This window comes from Somniosus microcephalus, chromosome 1 (genome assembly GCF_052327205.1).
Source record: "Somniosus microcephalus isolate GS21.2 chromosome 1, FLI_Smic_1.0, whole genome shotgun sequence".
NCBI lineage: Eukaryota > Metazoa > Chordata > Chondrichthyes > Squaliformes > Somniosidae > Somniosus > Somniosus microcephalus.
This window is the reverse complement of record NC_140987.1, coordinates 118,682,515-118,704,438: the sequence shown is the minus strand read 5'-3', so window position 1 is coordinate 118,704,438 and position 21,924 is coordinate 118,682,515. Positions and strand designations below refer to the sequence as shown.

The 21,924-nt window shown below is 40.5% G+C and overlaps 1 protein-coding gene across 2 annotated transcripts in view; it reads right to left on the bottom strand.

Moving 5' to 3' along the window:
- Window positions 1-18,699, bottom strand: part of ptch1 (patched 1) — an 85,973-nt gene extending 67,274 nt beyond the window's left edge. The window contains exons 1-2 of one of the 2 annotated variants that reach the window (XM_085984976.1): window positions 18,065-18,699; window positions 16,721-16,913 (exon numbers count right to left, since the gene is read on the bottom strand). In XM_085984976.1, the coding sequence (XP_085841102.1) occupies window positions 16,721-16,913; window positions 18,065-18,232 (361 nt within the window). In that variant the 5' untranslated portion in view covers window positions 18,233-18,699. The remainder of the gene's footprint in view (window positions 1-16,720; window positions 16,914-18,064) is intronic. The other variant, XM_085984970.1, reaches the window with a different exon arrangement.
- Between the last annotated feature and the right edge of the window lie 3,225 nt (window positions 18,700-21,924).

The following is a 21,924-nucleotide window of genomic DNA, read 5'->3' as shown; positions in this document are numbered from 1 at the left end:
GGAATTGACAAATTCCTAACTAATAACTGAGGTCGACTCAGGAGATCAAATGTAAAACTAAACGAGTTCAAACAGTTTGATGAGATCGATACAGGAGAACCACGAAACAGGTCTTAACAAGATGGAGCTTCCACGAGGACTGCCTGGGCAGTCACGTGGTTTGCGACATGACGTCATCGCGCTTGCCCGCGTTTTCCCGCGCTCTTAAAGGGGCCACGCCCCGTGCATACAAACACTATATACAAAACGAAGTAATGTCTAACACAATGGTACCGGCTTAGGCTGGTGTTAGAACATCGTTAAAGGGAATTATATACAGTTGCCCAGAGTCATTCAGTGGCTCCGCCACACCAGCACAGGAAGATCAGCTTTTCTCTTCTACACTGTTTGCTCTGAACATTTCCATGGATTTCAGATTGTTCAGAAACTTTTCTTTGCTGGCTGATATATCTATCCATGAACATGAAATCATTCATTTTCAGCTCAATGTATAGAAGAATCTAAGCAGGCAAATAGAGACTTCTCTGTTAAAAAAAATAACTTTACAGTACATACAGTCATATGTTATATGCCTAACATTGACTGTAACAGAAGGCTGTAATTATAACAAATTGTTTTTCATGTTACTGAAATTATCAAGAGTCCATAATAACATCTGAAGTCAAAAACTGTACCCTTACTTTGGAACAAGTTGGCCAGGATGCTCTTACTACATTAAGATCGAGGTCATCTGTTCAAGTGCCCTCACTGTTCCACCACCCAAGCCCCTTCCTTGTGCCCCCTATGCCAGCCCCCTTCCACTCTAGCCATAAACTCCTATCTCCCTCTAGTTTCTTCCCCCATCACACCCTGTCCTCTCCAAGCTTATCTTCCCCCTGGTTTGTTGACAACATTCCCATTAAACTCCTTACCATTCCATATCCCTTGCTTGCCCCAAGTTAGCTGGCATTGTAAATAGTTCGCTGTCCTTGAGCACTGTATTGTCCTCCTCCCTTTGAAAACCACCATCATTACTTCCTCCTTAAAAACCTACTCTTGACCCCTCTCTTCTCACCAACTATCACCCATTCTGTGCTTTTGCCTCCCAGTTCCATGGCCATCTCTCACACAACTCTCTGTTTCAATCCCTCCAATCCGGCTTCCTTCCCCCGTACCAGTGAATGCATATCTCAATGACTCCAACCATATTGCATTAATCCTCCTTGACCTCTTGAAATGATTGACCACGCCATTCTCCTGCAAAGCTTCTCATGTTGTCCAGTTCCACGGAACTGCCATTTTTAAAATATTCGTCATGGGATGTAGGCGTCGCTGGCAAGGCCAGCATTTATTGCCCATCTCTAGTCGCACTTGAGAAGATGGTGGTGAGTTGCCTTCTTGAACTGCTGCAGTCCGTGTGGTGAAGGTACTCCCACAGTGCTGTTAGGGAGGGAGTTCCAGAATTTTGGCCCAGCGATAATGAAGGAACAGCGATATACTTCCAAGTCAGGATGGTTTGTGACTTGGAGGGGAGCTTGCAGGTGATGCTCTTCCCATGCGCCTGCTGTCCTTGTCCTTCTAGGTGGTAGAAGTTGCGGGTTTGGGAGGAGCTGCTGAAGAAGCCTTGGCGAGTTGCTGCAGTGCATCTTGTAGATGGTACACACTGTAGCCAATGTACGCCGGTGGTGGAGGGAGTGAATGTTTAAGGTGGTGGATGGGGTGCCAATCAAGCGGGCTGCATTGTGTTGGATGGTGTTGAACTTCTTGAGTGTTGTTGGAGCTGCACTCATCCAGGCAAGTGTATTCCATCACACTCCTGGCTTGTGCCTTGTAGATGGTGGAAAGGCTTTGGGGAGTCAGGAGTTGAAAAACTCACCGCAGAATACCCAGCCTCTGATCTGCTCTTGTTACCACAGTATTTATGTGGCTGGTCCAGTTAAGTTTCTGGTCAATGGTAACCCCAGGATGTTGATGGTGGGGGATTTGGCGATGGTAATGCCGTTGAATGTCAAGGGGTGGTGGTTAGACGCTCGCTTGTTGGAGAGTCATTGCCTGGCACTTGTGTGGCGTGAATGTTACCTGCCACTTATCAGCCCAAGCCTGAATGTCGTCCAGGTCTTGCTGCATACGGGCATGGACTGCTTCATTATCTGAGGCGTTGTGAATGGCACTGAACACTGTGCAGTCATCAGCGAACATCCCCACTTCTGACCTTATGATGGTGGGAAGGACATTGATGAAGCAGCTGAAGATGGTTGGGCCTAGGACACTGCCCTGAGGAATTCCTGCAGCGGTGTCCTGGGGCTGTGATGATTGACCTCCAAGCACCACAACCATCTTCCTTTGTGTTAGGTATGACTCCAGCCAGTGGAGAGTTTTCCCCCTAATTCCCATTGACTTCAGTTTTACTAGGGCTCCTTGATGCCACACTCGGTCAAATGCTGCTTTGATGTCAAGGGCAGTCACTCTCACCTCACCTCTGGAATTCAGCTCTTTTGTCCATGTTTGGTCCAAGGCTGTAATGAGGTCTGGAGCCAAGTGGTCCTGGTGGAACCCAAACTGAGCATTGGTGAGCAGGTTATTGGTGAGTAAGTGTTGCTTGATAGCACTGTCGACGACACCTTCCATCACTTTGCTGATGATTGAGAATAGGCTGATGGGGCGGTAATTGGCCGGATTTGATTTGTCCTGCTTTTTGTGGACAGGACATAACTGGGTAGTTTTCCACATTGTAGGATAGATGACAGTGTTATAGCTGTACTGGAACAGCTTGGCTAGAGACATGGCTAGATCTGGAACACAAGGTTTTAGCACGACAGCCGGGATGTTGTCAGAGCCCACAGCCCTTGCTATATCTAGTGCGCTCTGCCATTTCTTGATATCACGTGGAGTGAATCGAATTGGCTGAAGACTGGCTTCTGTGGTGGTGGGGACCTCAGGAGGAGGCCGATATGAATCATCCACTCAGCACTTTTGGCTGAAGATGGTTGCAAACGCTTTAGCTTTGTCTTTTGCACTCACGTGCTGGGCTCCACCATCATTGAGGATGGGGATATTCATAGAGCCTCCTGTTAGTTGTTTAGTGGTCCACCACCGTTCATGACTGGTTGTGGCAGGACTGCAGAGCTTTGATCTGATCTGTTGATTGCGGGATCGCTTAGCTCTGTCTACAGCATGCTGCTTCTGCTTTTTAGCATGCATTTAGTCCTGTGTTGTAGCTTCCGCAGATTGGCACCGCACTTTTAAGTACGCCTGGTGCTGCTCCTAGCATGCTCTTCTACACTCCTTATTGAACCAGGGTTGGTCCCCTGGCTTGACGGTAATGATAGAGTGAGGGACATGCCGGGCCATGAGGTTACAGATTGTGGTGGGATACAATTCTGCTTCTGCTGATGGCCCACAGTACCTTCTGGATGCCTAGTTTTGAACTGCTAGATCTGTTCTGAATCTATCCCATTTAGCACGGTGGTAGTGCCACACAACATGATGGAGGTTGTCCTCAGTGTGAAGATGGGACTTCGTATCCACAATGACTGTGCAGTGGTCACTCCTACCAATGTTGTCATGGACAAATACATCTGCGACAGGTAGGTTGGTGAGGACGAGGTCAATTAGGTTTTTCCCTCGTGTTGGTTCTCTTACCACCTGTCGCAGGCCCAGACTGGCAGCTATATCCTTCAGGACTCACGACAGCTCGATCAGTAGTGGTGCTACCGAGCCACTCTTGGTGATGGACATTGAAGTCCCCCACCCAGAGTACATTCTGTGCCCTTGCTACTCTCAGTGCTTCTTCCAAGTGGTGTTCAGCATGGAGGGGTACTGATTCATCAGCTGCGGGATGGCGGTAGGTGGTAATCAACAGGAGGTTTCCTTGCCCATGCTTGATCTGAAGCCATGAGACTTAATGGGGTCTGGAGTCAGTGTTGAGGACTCCCTGGGCCAATCCTTCCCGACTGTATGCCACTGTGCCACCACCTCTGGTGGGTTTGTCCTGCGGTGGGACAGGACATACCTAGGGATGGTGATGGAGGAGTTTGGGACATTGCTGAAAGATATGATTCTGTGAGTATGACTATGTCAGGCTGTTGCTTGACTAGTTTGTGGGACAGCTCTCCCAATCTTGGCACAAGTCCCCAGATGTTAGTGAGGAGGACTTTGCAGGGTCGACTGGGCTGGGTGTGCCATTGTCGTATCCATAGTTGAGGTCGCTGCCGGGTGGTCCGTCCGGTTTTATTCTTCTTGTTTTATGTAGAGGTTTTTTACAACTGAGTGGCTTGCTAGGCCATTTCTGAGGGCAGTTAAGAGTCAACCACATTGCTATGGTTCTGGAGTCATATATAGGCCAGATCAGGTAAGGACGGCAGATTTCCTTCCCTAAAGGACATTAGTGAACTAGATGGGTTTTTATGACAATCCTGTAGTTTCATGGTCACCATTACTGATACTAGCTATTTATTTATTTAATTAACTGAATTTAAATTCCCCAGCTGCCGTGATGGGATTTGAACTGATGTCTCCAGATCTCTGGATTACTAGTCCAGTAACGTAACCACTATGCTTGGTTCCACTCTTATCTATCCAATTATAACCAGAGCATCTTTATCAACGGGTTCCCTTCCCATCCCTACACTGTCACCTTAGGAGTCCTTCCTCTTATTCATCTACCTGCAGCCCTTTTATGACAGAATCTACAAACATGGTGTCAGCTTCCATATGTATGCTGATGACATGAGCCACAGGGCAGAGTTTTCGCTCGGGACAAAATGGGCGCAATAACGGTGAGGCGCCCGAGCCACCTACCCAAAGCCAAAGTCGAGTGGCCAGAGTCATTTTCACGTTAATTAGTGTGCACAGTTTTGGTCTCCTTATCTAAGGATGGATATATTTGACTTGGATGTGGTGCAACGAAGATTCACTAGATTGATTCCTGGGATGAGAGGGCTGTCCTATGATGAGAGATTGTGTAGAATGGGCCTATGCTCTCTGGAGTTTAGTTAGAAGAGAAGTAATCTCATGGAAACATACAAGATTCTGAAGGGGATTGACAGGGTAGATGCTGAGAGGTTGTTTCCCCTGGCTAGTGTGTCTAGAACTAGGGGGCATAGTCTCAGGATAAGGAGTAGGCCGAGATGAGGAGGAATTTCTTCACTCAGAGGATTGTGAATCTTTGGGATTTTCTGCCCCAGAGGGCTGTGGATGCTGAGTCTTTGAATATATTCAATGCTGAGATAGATAGATTTTTGGACTCTAGGGGAATCAAGGGATATGGAGATCGGGCTGGAAAGTGGAGTTGAGGTCGATGATCAGCCATGATCTTATTGAATGGAGAAGGAGGCTCGAGGGGCTGTATGGCATACTCCTGCTCCTATTTCTTAAGTTCTTAATAATATCATAAAGAGGAATTTCAACCCAAGTTTTCCTCACACTCTGTCACTTCAGGAACCCTCAGGTCAATAGTTAACTACTACCTTAACCGCAGTCAATATTTGTATAATAAGGTATCTTGATGCCAATGTCCCAGGAGGCGGGTACCCGACCTGTGCTGGGAGCAGCCTCCCTGAGGCGGGAAGGGGATTAGTGCCAATTAACTGCCTGTTAACAGGTAGTTGACAGGCAGTTTTTTGCCTAATCCCTATTTTTAGCCCTGAAGTGTGGGCTGTCCGACGGCTCCGAACCACACCAAGTTAGCGAGGTGGACCGTCGGTCTGCAGGGGTTAGAGGGGTCGAGATGTCCGTTGTGCAGGTGAGTGATGGGTGCATGTGTGCAGAGGTAAGTGTGTGAGGTAAGTGTAAAGTGTTTTAATAAGTTTTACTTACCTTTACTTTCTCCTGCAGGCTTCCTTCCTTCAGTTCTCGGGAGTCCCTCAGCTCACCGGCACAGAAAGCAGAATGGCCGCTGAACTGTCAAAAGCTACAGCCTCTGCTTTCTGGTCTGGAGAGCTCTCTGAGTCTGAGTAGAAGGACTCAAGTTAGAAGACAGATTGTCAGTGTTTGACCGCTTCACAGAGCTGTCAAACGCTGATTTTTCAGCTGTCAAAAGCTCTTGACAGATGAAAGGTCAATCGCTGACGTCACCAGTAACCAGGTGTCCCTTAATTGGCCTGCTGAGCCCGCTGGGCGGGCTTAACAAGGTCAATCAAGGGAAAATAGCGTGGGTTGGCCACAAGTCGATGGAGGCGGGACTACAACCCAAAAAGTGGGAGTCCCGCCTCCAAAAGCTCCCCATTGACAAAATCGAGTCTTTGTCTCCTCCTCACAGCTTACTGTCCCACCTAGCTTTCTTTCGTCAGCAAACTTGGATACATTAGACTTGCTCACTTCATCTAAGTCATTAATATAGATTGTAAATAGCTGAGGCACAAGCACTGATCCTTGCGGCACCCCACTAGTTACAGCCTGCCAACCTGAAAATGACCTGTTTATCCGTACTCTCTTGTTTACTGTCCGTTAACCAATTCTATATCTATGCTAATATAGTACCCCCAACTCCATGAGCCCTTATCTTGTGTAACAACCTTTTATGTGGCACCTTATCGAATACCTTTTGGAAATCCAAAAATGGACACGGGGAAATATATCTTCAGTAGTTAATATCTCCTGCTATTCCACTCTGCTTCAGTACTAATAACAGAGGCTTCAAAATCAACTTATACAGAAAACCACATTCTGATATGTGATAGTATCATGACTAAACTAAAGTGGAGCCAAAAATCCTTGGCCCTGCTCTGCCAGCATAAGCCTGCTGAAGTTTCCAAAGTAAAGTTGGGTCAATTGATTTGTATTCAAATTGTGGAGGCGTTTGCCACGATGGACACATCTTTCTAGAGGAGGGATGGCAAGTCATTCGCTGACAGTCTTCAAAAAAACTTGTATGATGTGCTGAGGCCCGATACCCGACGTGCTACCAGATCCGGGCCGGGACCAAGCTTGGACTCCCTGTGGGTCCCGTTTGTGCCACTGAGCAGACCTGTACACCGAGTTCAGTTTGCTCTGCAGTAGGAAAGCCAAGAGCTGAGAAATTACCAGTGGTTGGAATTCCCTCCCCTCAGCTCCTCTGCCACTGATGTTTGGGGCAGACCCAAGTTCTTCCCCAACCAGGCCCCAGTTTGAATTACCAGCAGGCAGGATTCTGAGTGGCGATCTAGCATCCCTGGATCTTGGAAGATACCCCACCTTAGACGGACTCCCGTGCCCGACTTCCACCCCAGTAGTGTCGTTTGGGTAAATTTTGGGCCCACATTCTTCAGTCAACACAATATGAAAATGAAAGAATCAAGTTTTACCATCTTTACAAAGCTAGTGATCTGGTTCACTACACCACCGCACCTGAACCAGTACCACTCTAGTCAAAAGCGATGTTAAGATTCTGTATCTCAATAACTTCAAAATAGATTTCAGTTTTCTCTCCTGAAGGAGACGAGTTATGCTGTGGTACCATTCCATGAATGCTAGCAGCCTCTGGTACCATGCACAAGTGAGTGTCAGCAGGCTATTCAGCACTGACACATAACTGAACTGATGCCGTCTTCAGTCAATGTTCAGACATGCCTACTTTCCAGCAAGTGTTTCTGATCACGAGCAGGAACCTTGGGCTGATTTTCCACCCTAACTGCTGGTTCGAAGACCAACTGCAGTGCATGCTTAACTGGATCAGTTAACTCAGCACAGATCAGAGATCGGACTTGAGAGCTTGGTCTGTGTGGCTGTGCACACCACCATTCAGTGCATTTACCCACTGCAAGAGTATAAAACTGAAAATGACAATTTTGTAGAATTCAATTTTTACAAATTTGTTGAATGTAAACTTGAACGGTAAATATTCACAATTGTAAAACCATGCAAAATTAACTATCGTGATCCTCTTGCAAAAATATATCTGAATTTATGTTGGCAACATTTAATAATAATATTAACGTCAAAGAAATTAAAATTAAATTCCATCAAAGTATCAAAAAATATTTACCTCAAACATCTATCTACATGACTAGTCTTATTACATATGACAAGTGTTGTAGAAACTTGAACTAAATGTCTCAGGAAACATACAATCTCTGCTTAAAGGCTGCAACCTCATGTCACTACATTCACTTTTGTTGCGTCACACTGACCCCACTCCTCTTATCCACATTCTGTGAAGCTGACATCACCGATCAGTTCTGAGCAGGTCTCACCTCCAGGCAACAAAGTCTCTTTTCATTGGTTTTCCACTGTAGGCCACATGGGGCAAACACAATGGTCGCCCCCAGCTTCACACAAGCTCCCCAGTCTGTATGGAACATCATTTCTGAGTGATTTATAACCAACACTTTTCCTCTGCATCTGTGCAGGGAAACACACATCACTGGGGGCCACTTTCATGATTTTGTTGCGACTAGGATTAGCTGGATTAGGGGCTGACTCATAAGGACCCCCTGTAGCCATGAGGAAGTTTCATCACAGGGTCAGTGTGATGTTAACTATACTCTACTACCAACATCGCGAGTCTATCATAAAATAGATACAAAACCAAAAACTGAATGAACAATTTATAGCAAACAAAATTTATGGCTTCCTCTCAAACATCCAAATATATTCTCCTAGTGTTTTTTTCCCATCAGAAGGCAAGAAGGAACTTTAGAAATACATTTACTAACCCACATGAAAAAACAAAAAAGAAATCTAGACATTTTTATTCAAAAAATATTAATTGAGATCACATATTATGATACAGTAGAGATAGCACTCATTCAGTTTTGCCACCAAATTGATATATATGCACATGGAAGAAATGTTTAAACACAAAAAATGTTTTAAATGTTTACAAGCAGTTGTTGTTGCATTTCACTGCAAATTAAAACAGATGCTACCCGTCAAAAGTATTTCACAAATTTGAGATATCTTTTAGAAACTAAAATGGGTGCAACATTGCATAGAAATTATGATGAGAAATGGTCAACGATCAACAAATGCAGGGATGCACTGAAGATGGAAAAAGAGTAAAGACAAACCCACTAAAGAAAACAGAAACTTTTAGAGCAATCATAATGTTTTATCAAAGCCTTATCTGTTATATTTCTTTTTCTCTTCTCTTTCTCGTTCTTTCTCTCCTCTCTTCTGTTTAGCGCATTCACTATCAAAAGAAAGGGGGTAAGCAATGGAGGCTTTGACCTGCAGCTGTAACACAATACTTTCACACAGCCCTGTCGACCCCCTGACATAAATTTTACACCGCAGCTGGCATTTACACACTTAGCATTTCCATATGTATAGCTTGGTCTGTGCTAATTATGCTAATCACCTGTCTAACTCTCCGCTGCGAAAAATGGTTGTATTTAGCAGTCCACTGCCTACAAATACAGCTTACTGTGTGGCTGAAATGTACATTCAGACAACCCTGAATGGCAAGATTTTTCCACGTTGCTGGCTTCATTCAGACTGCAGAAAAATTTATTCAAGTCAACTGGTTTCGGCCTGCAACAAAAAAGTTACGAGAAAAAAGTGAGTGTGTCCCTGCCCTAACATTCTAAGTCTGCTTGCAAGCAAAATGATAAATCAATTGGTGTGGGAAACAAAAAAGGAGAGATATATTTTGCAAGCCATGTGAAACAGTAGCTTTTAAAAAGAAGAAAAACCACTAAGTCCACCCATTTCTTCCCAAGATCTCCAGAATGAAGAGCATTTGTTTCTTTTACAGCAGGTATTAAAACAATAAAAGTAGTAAGAAAAGCTTATAGAAAGAATTCACCTCCTCCATTATTTCAGAGAATAAATGAATTACCAATTAACAATAAAATAATTTTGGACTTGTCAAAGCTACTTTGCAACAATCACCTTCAGAATGCTCAGGGGAAAGGCAGCCGTCTACTTTTAAAGAAAAAAATGGTACACACATTTTGAGCCACTTAAATATCAAACACCTTCAGAGTTTGTTGAAGAATAAATCATACAAAGGCTGCATATTTAGAAGCAGTTTAAAGACATTTACATTTCAAATAGAATTCCCTTTTACTAAAGGGACATCCTAGACCAAAGGCAATGAGGTTTTAGACACCTTGAAATTGGGCTATACTGTTTGCAGAAAATGTTATATATATATATAAAACAGGTGAAATTCATGATGTTACTAGAATTTCATATATGTATATTATAAATTGTTTAAAAACAGTGAGACAATTACATCTGACCCAGATTCTACTGGATTTTGAATTCAGTTGCAGTTCTTTGGCAGTGCAGAGCCTTATAATAATTCAAATGCTCACTGTCAGTTTTGTTCCAAAACCTGGCTCAGCAGCCAAAACAGAAATAACACTACAACTACTGTGGTCATTTCACAGCAGAGAGGATTTTTTAAGAGTGGGGGGGGGGGGAGTGGGATGGAGGTTTAGACCACCCTGCTTCCATGGCACAGTATTCTGTTTACATTGCAGTGCTTGATTGTGTAATACATATGGCATTTTTGGGTAGGATTCCTTAGCCTTGGGCCAAAAGCCTTTAAGCAATACTATTTTAAAAACTGTACACTAGCCATTTGTTTCCTTTTCCCTTTTGTAATACTTTTATTTTGATATTTATCACTAAATATAATGATAGCATCAACCACTTTGCCCTCCATCCCATAAACAATGGAATTAAACTACTTTTTAATCTAATTAAATCATAAACACAAAGGACTGCACATCTTAATCTTCATATATAGTAAGCCAGTCTGTTGTCACAATACATTCTCAAAGTGCAACAAGATGTAATGGACCGGTTACTTTCAACTTCCATCAGCAACATCTCAGCACAAGGTCAAAATTATTTGGACAAAGTTAATCCCAAAACAGGACAATAAAAACAGAATAGAAAAAAAAGACATAACCTGAGTTTTTCAATTTGAGATCAGTTGCAGCCAAGATGAAGCTAGTATCCTAGTGGACATAGCCTATCAGCAGGTCACAGGGAGGTCAGCTTTGAAGGAGGAATCCAAATGAAATATAAACATGGCATCGTGGAAACCAGACAAATCTCCCATAGCTTCGTCCAGCCAGCACTAATCTAAGCATCAGCTGTGGAGCATAATCTAAACAAATGGATCACTCAGTTCATACATCTGGAAGCTGTCTTCTTTTAGTCTTCAAGCACAGATATGTACAGTTTAAACACTGGTCCAGCATACAAACTGTTTTTTTTTACATGCATGAGGGTCAGAGCCTTGTAAAATAAATCCTAAAATCTACATGTGCTTAAAAGAATAACTATATGTTGTCCTGTATTGTCCAATACTGCAATGAGGAGGGCTTTGCATGTGTCAGATAAGATGCTTTTTATTAACTGCATATTATGCAATGTGAGGTAATTGATTATAACACAATATTAAAAAGGAATTTTATTTCAAAACTACTCTTAACACAATTGGCATTTCTGCCAAACTTAAACGCTGCTCCATTGACCTGAATTTTGAAGAAGGCGAAATATATAGGATACCAGTGCAACAGAAGTTGATTCAACATGTAAATGTCTAAGATGCCTAGTTTAGTGAAAGCAGTCTCTGATGAGTGGATATTCCAATGTGCTACTGTACTGCGAAGCACAAGAAATTAGATGTTACACTGTATTCTTGTAGAAGACTCGTCCCTATTTACCAGTATCAAAAAGATGCTAAAATTGATGTTTCAATATTGAACCCCAAACTAGAAATGACTAATACATTGTGGAGCTTCTTAATAAAGACTAAACAGGTAAGTAAAGCAGTCGAATTATTTTCGGAGAGTTGAAAACAAACAAAATGATTCCCAACCAAACTTTCACAGCATTGACTAAAATCAGGAACATATTTAAAGGACTTTGCTTAAAGCAGAATTAATACGCACAATAGCAAAATGGCTTTTTGTATTTGCAAATCCCAAAGAGGGTGAACTGGTAGCCCAACCTCTATAATAAAATGTGTCAATGTAATAGACACACCTTCGCATGGATTTCTGGTGATGTGGATTGTGAGTTATTTTTCAATACCTATTATACCCGTTTATTACAGTAGATACAGACATGTTTTACAACTTTTTAAAATGAGAATAAACAACATTTTTTTAAAGGCCAGCATTTCATATGGCTAGAAATTCCATTTTTAGAACTGTCGATGCATTGAAGGTTTACTGAAGTATTGGCCATTACTTCAACCAAAGATTCCCTGGGCCAAGGGAGTTTTGGTCTGAGGACACCCCTGCAGAACTGAAAGTATAGCCAAATGTAGCTTTGAGATCGCAACAGTAGTCAAGAATGCAATACCCATTAGTGTGAACTGTGCATTATTATGGAATAACATGGACAATTTTTTTTCAAGAAGCAACTGCACAACTGTGTATCCTCCAATAGCATACTGCAATATCAACTTTTATAGCATCTTTTACATAATGAAACTTTCCAAGGTGCTTTATGGGGTATGGGGAGTTAGAAATCTCAAGCAAGAGAAATAGGCGTTTGGAAAAGTGGCTGAAACCTATATGTACAGTATTACAGTGTTGATGTCACATGATGTTATTATTTAGGTTGAATATGGAATAATATCTGCAGTTTCAGCTGAATTATTAAAATTTGCTCTGCCAACTTTGTATCTCATGAAATTGATTAAAGTCAAAACAGATTATTCTACCTTGTACAAACCACTGGTGAGGTCACATTTTAAATACTGTGTGCAACTTTGGGTACCTTACCTACAAAAGGACATTGATATGTTGGAGAGCGTTCAGAAAAAAGTAACAATAATGTTTCTGGGATTTAGAGCTGTAGGTTATGAGATTTGTTGAACTTGTTTTCATTTGAGAAGCTTGAGATGGACATGGTCCAGGTCATTAAAATGTTGAGAGGCATACATGATGTAGATATGAGCAGACTATTTTACCAGCATAGTGAGTGCAGAGCCAGAGGATACAATTTAAAATTAACAAGCCTAAAACAAGTCTGGAGAACAGAAGAATTCCATCACCTCCCCCCCACCCCAATGTGTACTGGATATGTGAAAACAACTCCCAGCAAAATAAAAGCTGGATAAACACCTGGAGTTTGGAACACAATTGAAGGTTACAAGAGAACGTACACATTGAGATGATCAAAAGGTGCAGTTACACTACACCATGTGAACTGAAAGTGAATAACTCTTGAGTTCACTATGGTTCTCGAGAGCTAATTTATACTGTCTCGGAGAACCCAAATCAACTTCCAAACCAAACTTAGCGAATTAAGAGGTGTAGAAGATAATAAGGTCTGATCCCAGTATTTTTGTATGGTGAGTGCATGAACTGGCAGAAAACACTTCAGTGAAAAAAGTAATTTACTCATCATTGTGCTATCTTAAGTTTATATACTACTGTAATAGTGCTGCCCAGGGTAGATTATAGGAAGTGTTAATGCTTATTGCATGCTAGTACATGTTGTACAGCTGGATTCTTCATTGATTATATTCAATTTTGTTGACACTGACTGACCTGCCATAATTATAATCCATGTCTAATAAATGGTAGTTGTGTAAACTGGTAGTGAAATTACCAATCTTATTATACTTTTAATTTTGATCTGCCATACTTTAGTGACAATTATTTTTGGTAGTGGTAGATTGATTGATGTTTATTCTGCAGGTGGATTGTTCCGTATGGACTGGGAAGCTCTGTAAAGAACAATTTGAAAACAAAAAAAGCTAAATTTGTAGTGGATATGTGGAAGGAATGGCCTTGATGGGCCAAGTGGTCTTTTTTCTCATTTTGTCCTTTCTTATGTACTTAACCTGCTCCCAGATGTTTAGTATTTTATACATGTAATCACAGATACATTTAACTTAATGTAAATTTTAAGCTTTTCACAAATATTGAGTATTCAACTAATTAGTTAATTATATTATTTCTTTTGGAATGGTGGTCATCAAACAGTACTATCATTGCTGAAATAGCTTGATTAGCAGAAATAAATAGTAATAGTCAACAAATAGAGAAAAACATCAAAATCTGATGATCTAAGGTGCAAGGACCCCAGTTTGAAATTTTGTTTTAGGATCAGTTATGTTTGTAATCAATTACATTTTTTTCCAGAAGAAAATTAATTAATTTGCACTGAAAGCACCCGGTTCAATGTCAAAGGGTATGATGTGGCTTAGTATGTTATGGCACAGTACAAGAAACATGTTTGATCTGGTCAGTGAGGTCCTTTTTCTAGAAGACTGTGAACATTGTCATATTAACCAAACACTGAACAATATTTTTGGTCTTTTTGTTCATTAACAAGGCAGTTGGCACTGGCTGCTTCAATTGGATACATGATCTGAATAAGCTGTAGTTTGTTCTGAAGGATGCTAACAGTGCCAGACACAGAATATAAACTTAGTGATGATTTAATATACCCAATTATTCTTATCAATTGACCAATTGCAAAAGAAAATCCATTGATTTTTTTAAAATTATCACAAGAAGCCCTATAACTACATCAATTTCAGTAACAAATGACATCCACACTCAAGTTTCTCCTAGAGAGCATCTGTCAATCATGGTCAGAAGAAAGAAGAGAAAATTTGGATGGTAACCATCCCATATTACTCAAGTGTGCCTGCTGGTGAATAAAGTGTGGAGCAAAAAACAGTGAGGTCACATACTGAAGAGGTAAATAATGGCGGCGGCACAAATGGCTAAAAGAAAAAATTAAAACAATATGTTATAAATCTCCTAACACTGTTCCAAAAGTCCATTATGATAATCTTTGGCTATAAATGTTGTATAACATTTAAATCCATGTCTTTGTGTGTAGAAAGGTTCATATGTTAGGGTATGTTAAAAAGTACCATTTATTCACTTCTGGAATAACCATATTATAACTTTTAAGAGTTTGTTTGGGAGGAAACTGAAAATTTACAGAATCCTATTGTATTTAGTGAGCATCACACTCCTTTAGAAACCAGAATCTTATGAAGACTAGATATAGTAAATGTTGTCTTCATCCATCCTCATTCAATGGGATAGATATTGTACACATTTCTCAATATGCACACAAAAATCCACACACACTGCTGCCATGAATTATGAGAATCCGGTAAATAACTATCTTTAAAATGGTCAAAACAATAACTTAATTAATTAAAATGATTTTGTATCCGCACATCAATTTGAAATACAGTTTTTTAAATGAAACCCTGAGCACAATCTCATCAGCAAGGTATATTAACTGTATTTCATCAACACCTGGTGATCTGTAGACTATCAAAGCAATACTTTTCTACACTAGGTCAAATTAGCTTTACACTGAAATGCTTCAAAGCTTTTTGATTAAAAATTGATGGACTGAACATTAAAGGTTGTCAAACTGTCATTAGTGATGATTTTTATCTCCTGCCATTTAAAATGTCAATTTTTTGCAAACCAGGAAAACTGGTCCCCATACAGACCCCCCATAACTCCTCTGTTCAGTTCCTCACTCTGCACTCCCTTCTGTTTATACATTTAACCACAGAAATATGCAACTGCTGCTCATTTGGTTTATTTGTGCAGTGCCCATGTTCGTGACCAAAGCGTTACACACTCCACTGAGAACACACACAGCTACACAAGATTCCTGCTGCTGTCAGCCATTTGGGGAGGGGGAGGGAAGACAGAGGGACAAAGGCAATATGTGAAGCAAATGAGAAGACAAAATCATATAAAAGCAGCTACAGGTAGCAAAAAACTGTAAACAAGGTGAAAATAAAAAGAACATAGAGGGATAGTCATTAAAATAGTGTATGTTGAAACTTTTATATTAAAAAGCATAAAATTAAGCATTTATTAAATGTTGTTCTTTCATGAGACTTTAACAATATAAATAAAACCTCTTTAACAGATGAAATGAGGTTTCATATGATATATACACAAATATTACACTAAAATTGTAAATAAAAAAAACTTTACCCCTACACAGCTTATTAATCATACGCTTCACAGTCTACTTTTAATTTGTAAGATAGTACTGTGTGTCAAACATTTGACAGTATTTAGACAAATAACAATGTTTTCATTTTTCCCAAACAATAAAAACTGTTCATTTGCAGTACTAAAAGCTCACGAACTGCATTTCAGATCCTGAAGTACTCATGCATCAATTAACAATTCACCATTTTTGCCCCATTGTTTTAACCACTAGAATATTGATCAAAGCTCACAAAATCGTTCTTCATTGAATTTAGTTTTCTCCCACAGAAAAAAAACACTACTTATAGAAAACTTTTTTTAATGCAATACTAACTGCAATTACATTAAACATACGTCACCACCCGCTAGGTTACATTAATCTACTTTGCAAACATGCGTTCCAGTCTGTACGACTTCACTTTTTTCCTGAGACAAATGTTTTTTTGAAAGTTGAAAGCTGTCCAAAACAGGACCACACACACACTCACTCACAGAGAGCTGCACTGATCAAATTCTGCTGCTGGGGGCACTCACAAAATGGCGGCTTTGACAAACTCTACTTAAAAAAAACTTTTTAATGCCCCCCTCCCCTAAACAATATGCCACAAATCACTATCATCACCCCTAACACCAGACTCCGCAAGGTTTACACAAATGTAGAAATTCATCATAATGGATTACAGCAAGTTCTTTGTAACTTTTCCTTGGCTCTTGGCCAAATAGCTATACAATAAACAATCCCATTCTGGCATGATGTTTCTTCATCCCTAGCCCCCACCCCCCACCCTTTTTAATAGCACATTTATTCTTTGTTTTAAAGCTAGATTCGGTTAAAAAAATCGGGAGGAGAAAGGTCTTACCTTCTACCCACAGCTCCTCGACATCGGTTTCTAGATTAGCAGCCCTTAATCCTACTGCGAAAGCCCCAAATATTAGCAGGCCCACAACGAAGAACTTTCCACAGTTCTTTTGAATGTAACAGCCCAGTTTAAATAACAGTTTTTGAAACTTAGCTCGAAGCCACAACGGTGCTTTCCTTCCAGTAGCCTTTCCCTAAAAAAAAAGACCAGAAGAGATACTTGAGGAACTGAGAGAACTCAGCGGACAACCGCATCCTTAAAGAGACAGCATTCCTTTTGATTGACGATTTCCAGTTGCAATAATATTTCTGTTAGAAAATAATGTTTTACATCGCAATGTTTGTACCTAAACTAGCACCATTAAACAATGTTCACTACATATTGGCGCAGACGTATTATATTACTAAAGGTGACGGCAAGTCTCTGCAGCGACTGTCACTTCATCTGTCTGAGTTGAATATCGTTGCAATCCAACCTGCAGTGGTGACAGGCGACTATGGGGAGTGAAATACAGATGTTGTAAAAAGATTGATTTCTGATGGTTTGAAATCCATCGTTATATATTTTTAAAGCAAATGAATTAAGAGGACAACAGAAATGCATATATGCTCTTTTTCAGGGAAAAATAAAAGTTAAACCCCTAAAAGGATCAACGTGTTAAGTTTTCGGAACTAGCATATTCAATGTAACAACCACATTTATAGGGTCACCATCTAATGGAATACATAGTAGCAAATAGTACATCCACGTGGTTGCTCTGCTGTAACATCATAAGCTGGAGTAATTCATTTCCATAGCAGTATCAGGACGCTGTGATCTGAATTAGGAAGTGAAGCAGCCATCTGAGAGTTACGACAATATTTGCGAACGGAAGAGGGCAGCCACATGGATTTCAGCTTATAACCCTACTCTGAACAGATACGATCGCTTAAAGAATGTTTCGCTTTTTGTTTACTTTAAAACTTAAACACGCAGCCGGGATTTTTCTGTCTCTTGTGTTTTTTTAAAGATACTCCGGGATCCTCTTCGGTTTAAAGTATTTATATGCAAAAAATGGCGTGTTAAGAAACAAGAAATCCCACACACACATCCAAGTGTGTCGATGTTCCGTGCTACTTGTGCTGCAGCAACTCTGGAAACACCGCTCGGAGAGCTGAGCTTTGTTTACTCTTGATTAAAACTTTCACCTTTTTTAGATATTCGGTGATAACACGGGTAATAAGCAATGATCCGGCGGCGTTCAGCTCCCACTCTACCGCTTATGGATAATAATGGGGAACACAAAAGGCCCCCGGTGCACAAAAAAAGAAGAAAAAAAGAGGGTTTTACAAACTGGAAATGCACCTTTGAGATCTGATCCAGCGCAAAGGCAGCATCGCAATAGCTCGGCCGTTCCAGATAATCTAAAACCGCTGTCGGATGCCGCAGGTTTCTCCTTATCCTCCTCCTGTTTTGCTGAACATGGTCCTCCTCTGTCCTTCGGCGCTCCGTAATGTTAACAGCCGAGGCCATGTTGTTGATGGGACTGGGGTAGTATAATCACACACCGTCTTAGGTTCCACCAAACGGCCACTTTAATCCTCAACAAAGTAGATGCTGTCTGGCAAACTTCATACTCCTCGTAGCGATGGCGAGTCAAAGTTTGCGCCTTCCATTCCCACATTTCGCGATCTGGGGGATCCTGGCGATCTTCTACATTCACGGGGAGCTGTGCGCTTTAAAAGAGATCGGAGAGGGGAGCTTGAAAATGTTCACCTTCTTACAGAGACTCGGAAGTTTACCCGCACCGATCACTCGCTTGAACCATTCTGTGCAACAGGCCCTGGAACTCTGTGAGCCTTGATTCAATAGAAAAAAAGCCTCTCTCTCCATTTAGGGGGGAAGGAAAGCAAAAACCCGCCTCCAGGGCCGTCAGATGGCTGGGAGAAGGCTTGTATTGCTTGGCTCTGATTGGCTGAGGAAGGCAGAAATTACTCAGCAAACACGACTATTATTAGCTGCTTAGCAACAGCTCACCAAAGTAGAGAGACCACCCAGGCTGTGAATGCATCCATCCCCACTTCAGGGGAGCCGCGGTTCGCCTGAAAGAAATCATAGCCCTTCACTCCCGGCTCCCTCTCTCTCTTTCGCACGCACTTGGTAAAACAAGAGTTTTTAAAAAACATATATAAAGATACGATCCTAGGATTATTTTTCTTCCTTTAGCCACACATCGGGGTTTCTGTAGATTACAGAGAGGCCGATTCTCGCGAGTAGATTGAACTTTTTGAGGCACTTGCTCTTGTTTAAATGAAAATTCTTTAGCGGTATCTTGGCCTCAAGTTGTAACAAATGCTGGGAGGTCTCAGTTGAATCGCCAGGCTTGCACAAATAATGACAGTCTCTGGATCGTGCAGTGGGAAGTGCCAGATTTTTTTCTGTGTGCTTTCACTCGAAATCTTAATAGCTGTTCTTTCCCAAACCACACAAAAACAAAATAAACTTTTAAATAACGCCCAGAATATATGGGAAAGTTATCCGACTAGATACAAATCTTTTGGAAAATGATTAAACCTTATTTTTTTCCACCGGGGACTTTAGATACAAATAAGGTTATCTTTCATTTTTAATCAAAAAAATCTCCCACATCCCTCCAGCCCGCCCCCGCACAAACCACACACATACACGTTTTCATTTTATTCATTGAGAGATAGGGGAGTTTCACTGGAGGTCATGTGACCGGCGTACCCAGGGCGACGCGCTGCAACAATGTGAGAATGGCTGAATTACAGTAGTAGCAAAGGAAGAAAACAAAACCCTCAGTGGTCCTGTCAAACTCCATCAGGATCAATGTGATTTGCATGGCTAATTAACAGACTTCTGTTAATTTCTGGAAGGGAAGGAGGTGACGGGGGAAGGAAACCTGCTAAGTTGAATTTCACCTTCATGTGCGCTGGCGCGTATAGCATTTGAGACAAGCCTGCATTCCTAACAAGATCTATCCATTCGCCGTTATCCAATACTGTACCATTTACCAGTACTCCGAGTGGAAGTTTGAAGAGGCATAGTCCACTTTAGGAGGAATTTTTTTTTTCAATCGTCCTTTCATTCAGTGTCACAATTATATAGTATTTCAAGGCCTTAAGTTGGGCTCATTGAGATGTATTATTTTATCGTGCGCAATACTGTAACGTGACACTACAGTATGTTATAACAAATTCAAGTTTAAATTGGAATAACAGTACATAATGACGGGGGGGGGCAGAAATCACATGGTATGTACGGGCTGAAATATGGGCATGTGGGTAATGCACACGGTGGATCGGGTAGGCGTACGGGATTGTTTGCTCAGTATTGCTAACGTTTTGACATGAGATCAAACGGAAGTAGAATAACAATACATAAACACCAGAGAAAGGATAAATCTAACATGTCGCGCTTTATAAATCCAAAAATAGGAAGTAGCAATTACCATTAATTGAACATATTTTGCATAATAAAGCATTATTTACTACAATATTAAATATAAATCGAATCCGTTTATACAACGAATGTTTACACATTTCGCATTTTTACTTTGAAGCAAATATCTTCATTCTTAGAACAGCTGGATTTCATAATTCATACATATTTTGAGTAAATGGAAGACTCATTCTCCACTATTATAAATAACTAAACATTATCACTTTTACTTATTTAATTTATTCAATTTATACATTTAGGTACAAGGGAGTTTTATTTAATCATTGTCTATTTAAATTTAGTTCGACTGTATTTACATCTAACCTACAGATATATGGTAAAATATGTATTTTCATGGATTAGTATTAATGTTGGTATTAGGACTGTGAAAGCAAATATGGTCCCAATTATGAATATATGGCATGCAAACACACACACATATTTAAACCATGGTCAATATTCATCTGGCTGGTGTTAATTGTAATGCAACACGATATCTTTAACCATACTATTGTAATGAATACATTTATATGCTTGTACCTCTCCCCCAAAGTATATTTTATACTACGCCCCTTAGAGATCCCAATTGGTACTGCAACGAACCACTTTGAAGATTGATGAATTGGTCGAATTGCAATCTAAATTCTGAACGAGCATTTACTACCACGACAGCTGTTTCTGTTCAAAATGGGTTTTATGTTCTCGTGATACGTGTATATAAATATCATTTAATACGGCGTTTGTGTGTTATGAGTCTTGGTATTCTATTTAGAATAAACATTTATAAATATCGAATATCGTCACAACAGATGAAACGTGAGAGAAGAATAAAGTAATATCCAATTTCAAGAGATAAATGTAATCCGGGTAAAAACCAACCCATCTTAACTGATAATTTTCCACATTTAATAGTACCACGACACTTTAAAGGAACATTATCCGTTCAAGTGGATGTCTTCTTTGTCTGCGAATTTTAATCTATATACAAAATATAATGTTTCCTATATCGGAACTGTCAAGGGCATAAGATCAATTTATTTTGTTGGCATCATTAAACTTCTGTCCATTTAAAGCTTCATAAGATTAACTAGAAAATTCTTTTTAATTGAATCTGAGATTATGACACTGGCCTAAATGAGAAATTTATTTTCTATCTTAACATTACACAATTATCTGAAACGGGTATCTAGCCTGTCATGTTATTAATCAATAGTTGCCGCGAACCTAATTTCCACGCACCCATTGACAAATGTACTGATTGTTTGTGTGCAAATCTGTGATATGTTAAACATTTGATTGATGGTAAAATATAATGGCTCCATGTGTTCAGGGGCCCGTTTTTGACAAAATGTTTAAGATACAATGACAGTTCTTCCTCCAATTTATTATAAACGGTTTTCTATTTAAAAGAGGAAAATGTTTAAAAGGGCGGTGCATTTTAATCTTGTGGTCCATAGTTAACTGTTTTAAAGGCAAAGGGGATGGATGGAGTACATTTGGCATATAATTGCCTTGTTTCTGTATGGCTGGAGAGAAAGGAAGAAGTGTGAGCACAAACTCTCAACTTGGGTGGTCAGCTATGGATGCCCTCAATTTGCCTCATTGCTAATGCATGCGAGTGTTCCATTCCGAAGCGATAATGTTGTTCGTAATCAATCTAGCCTTATTTACATTTGGAAGCATTGTTGTCTTTAATATGCATGCCTTGCTCATGTAAACGGCGCTCGACGCCCGGTTGGGTTAACTTCAACAAATCACTAAAG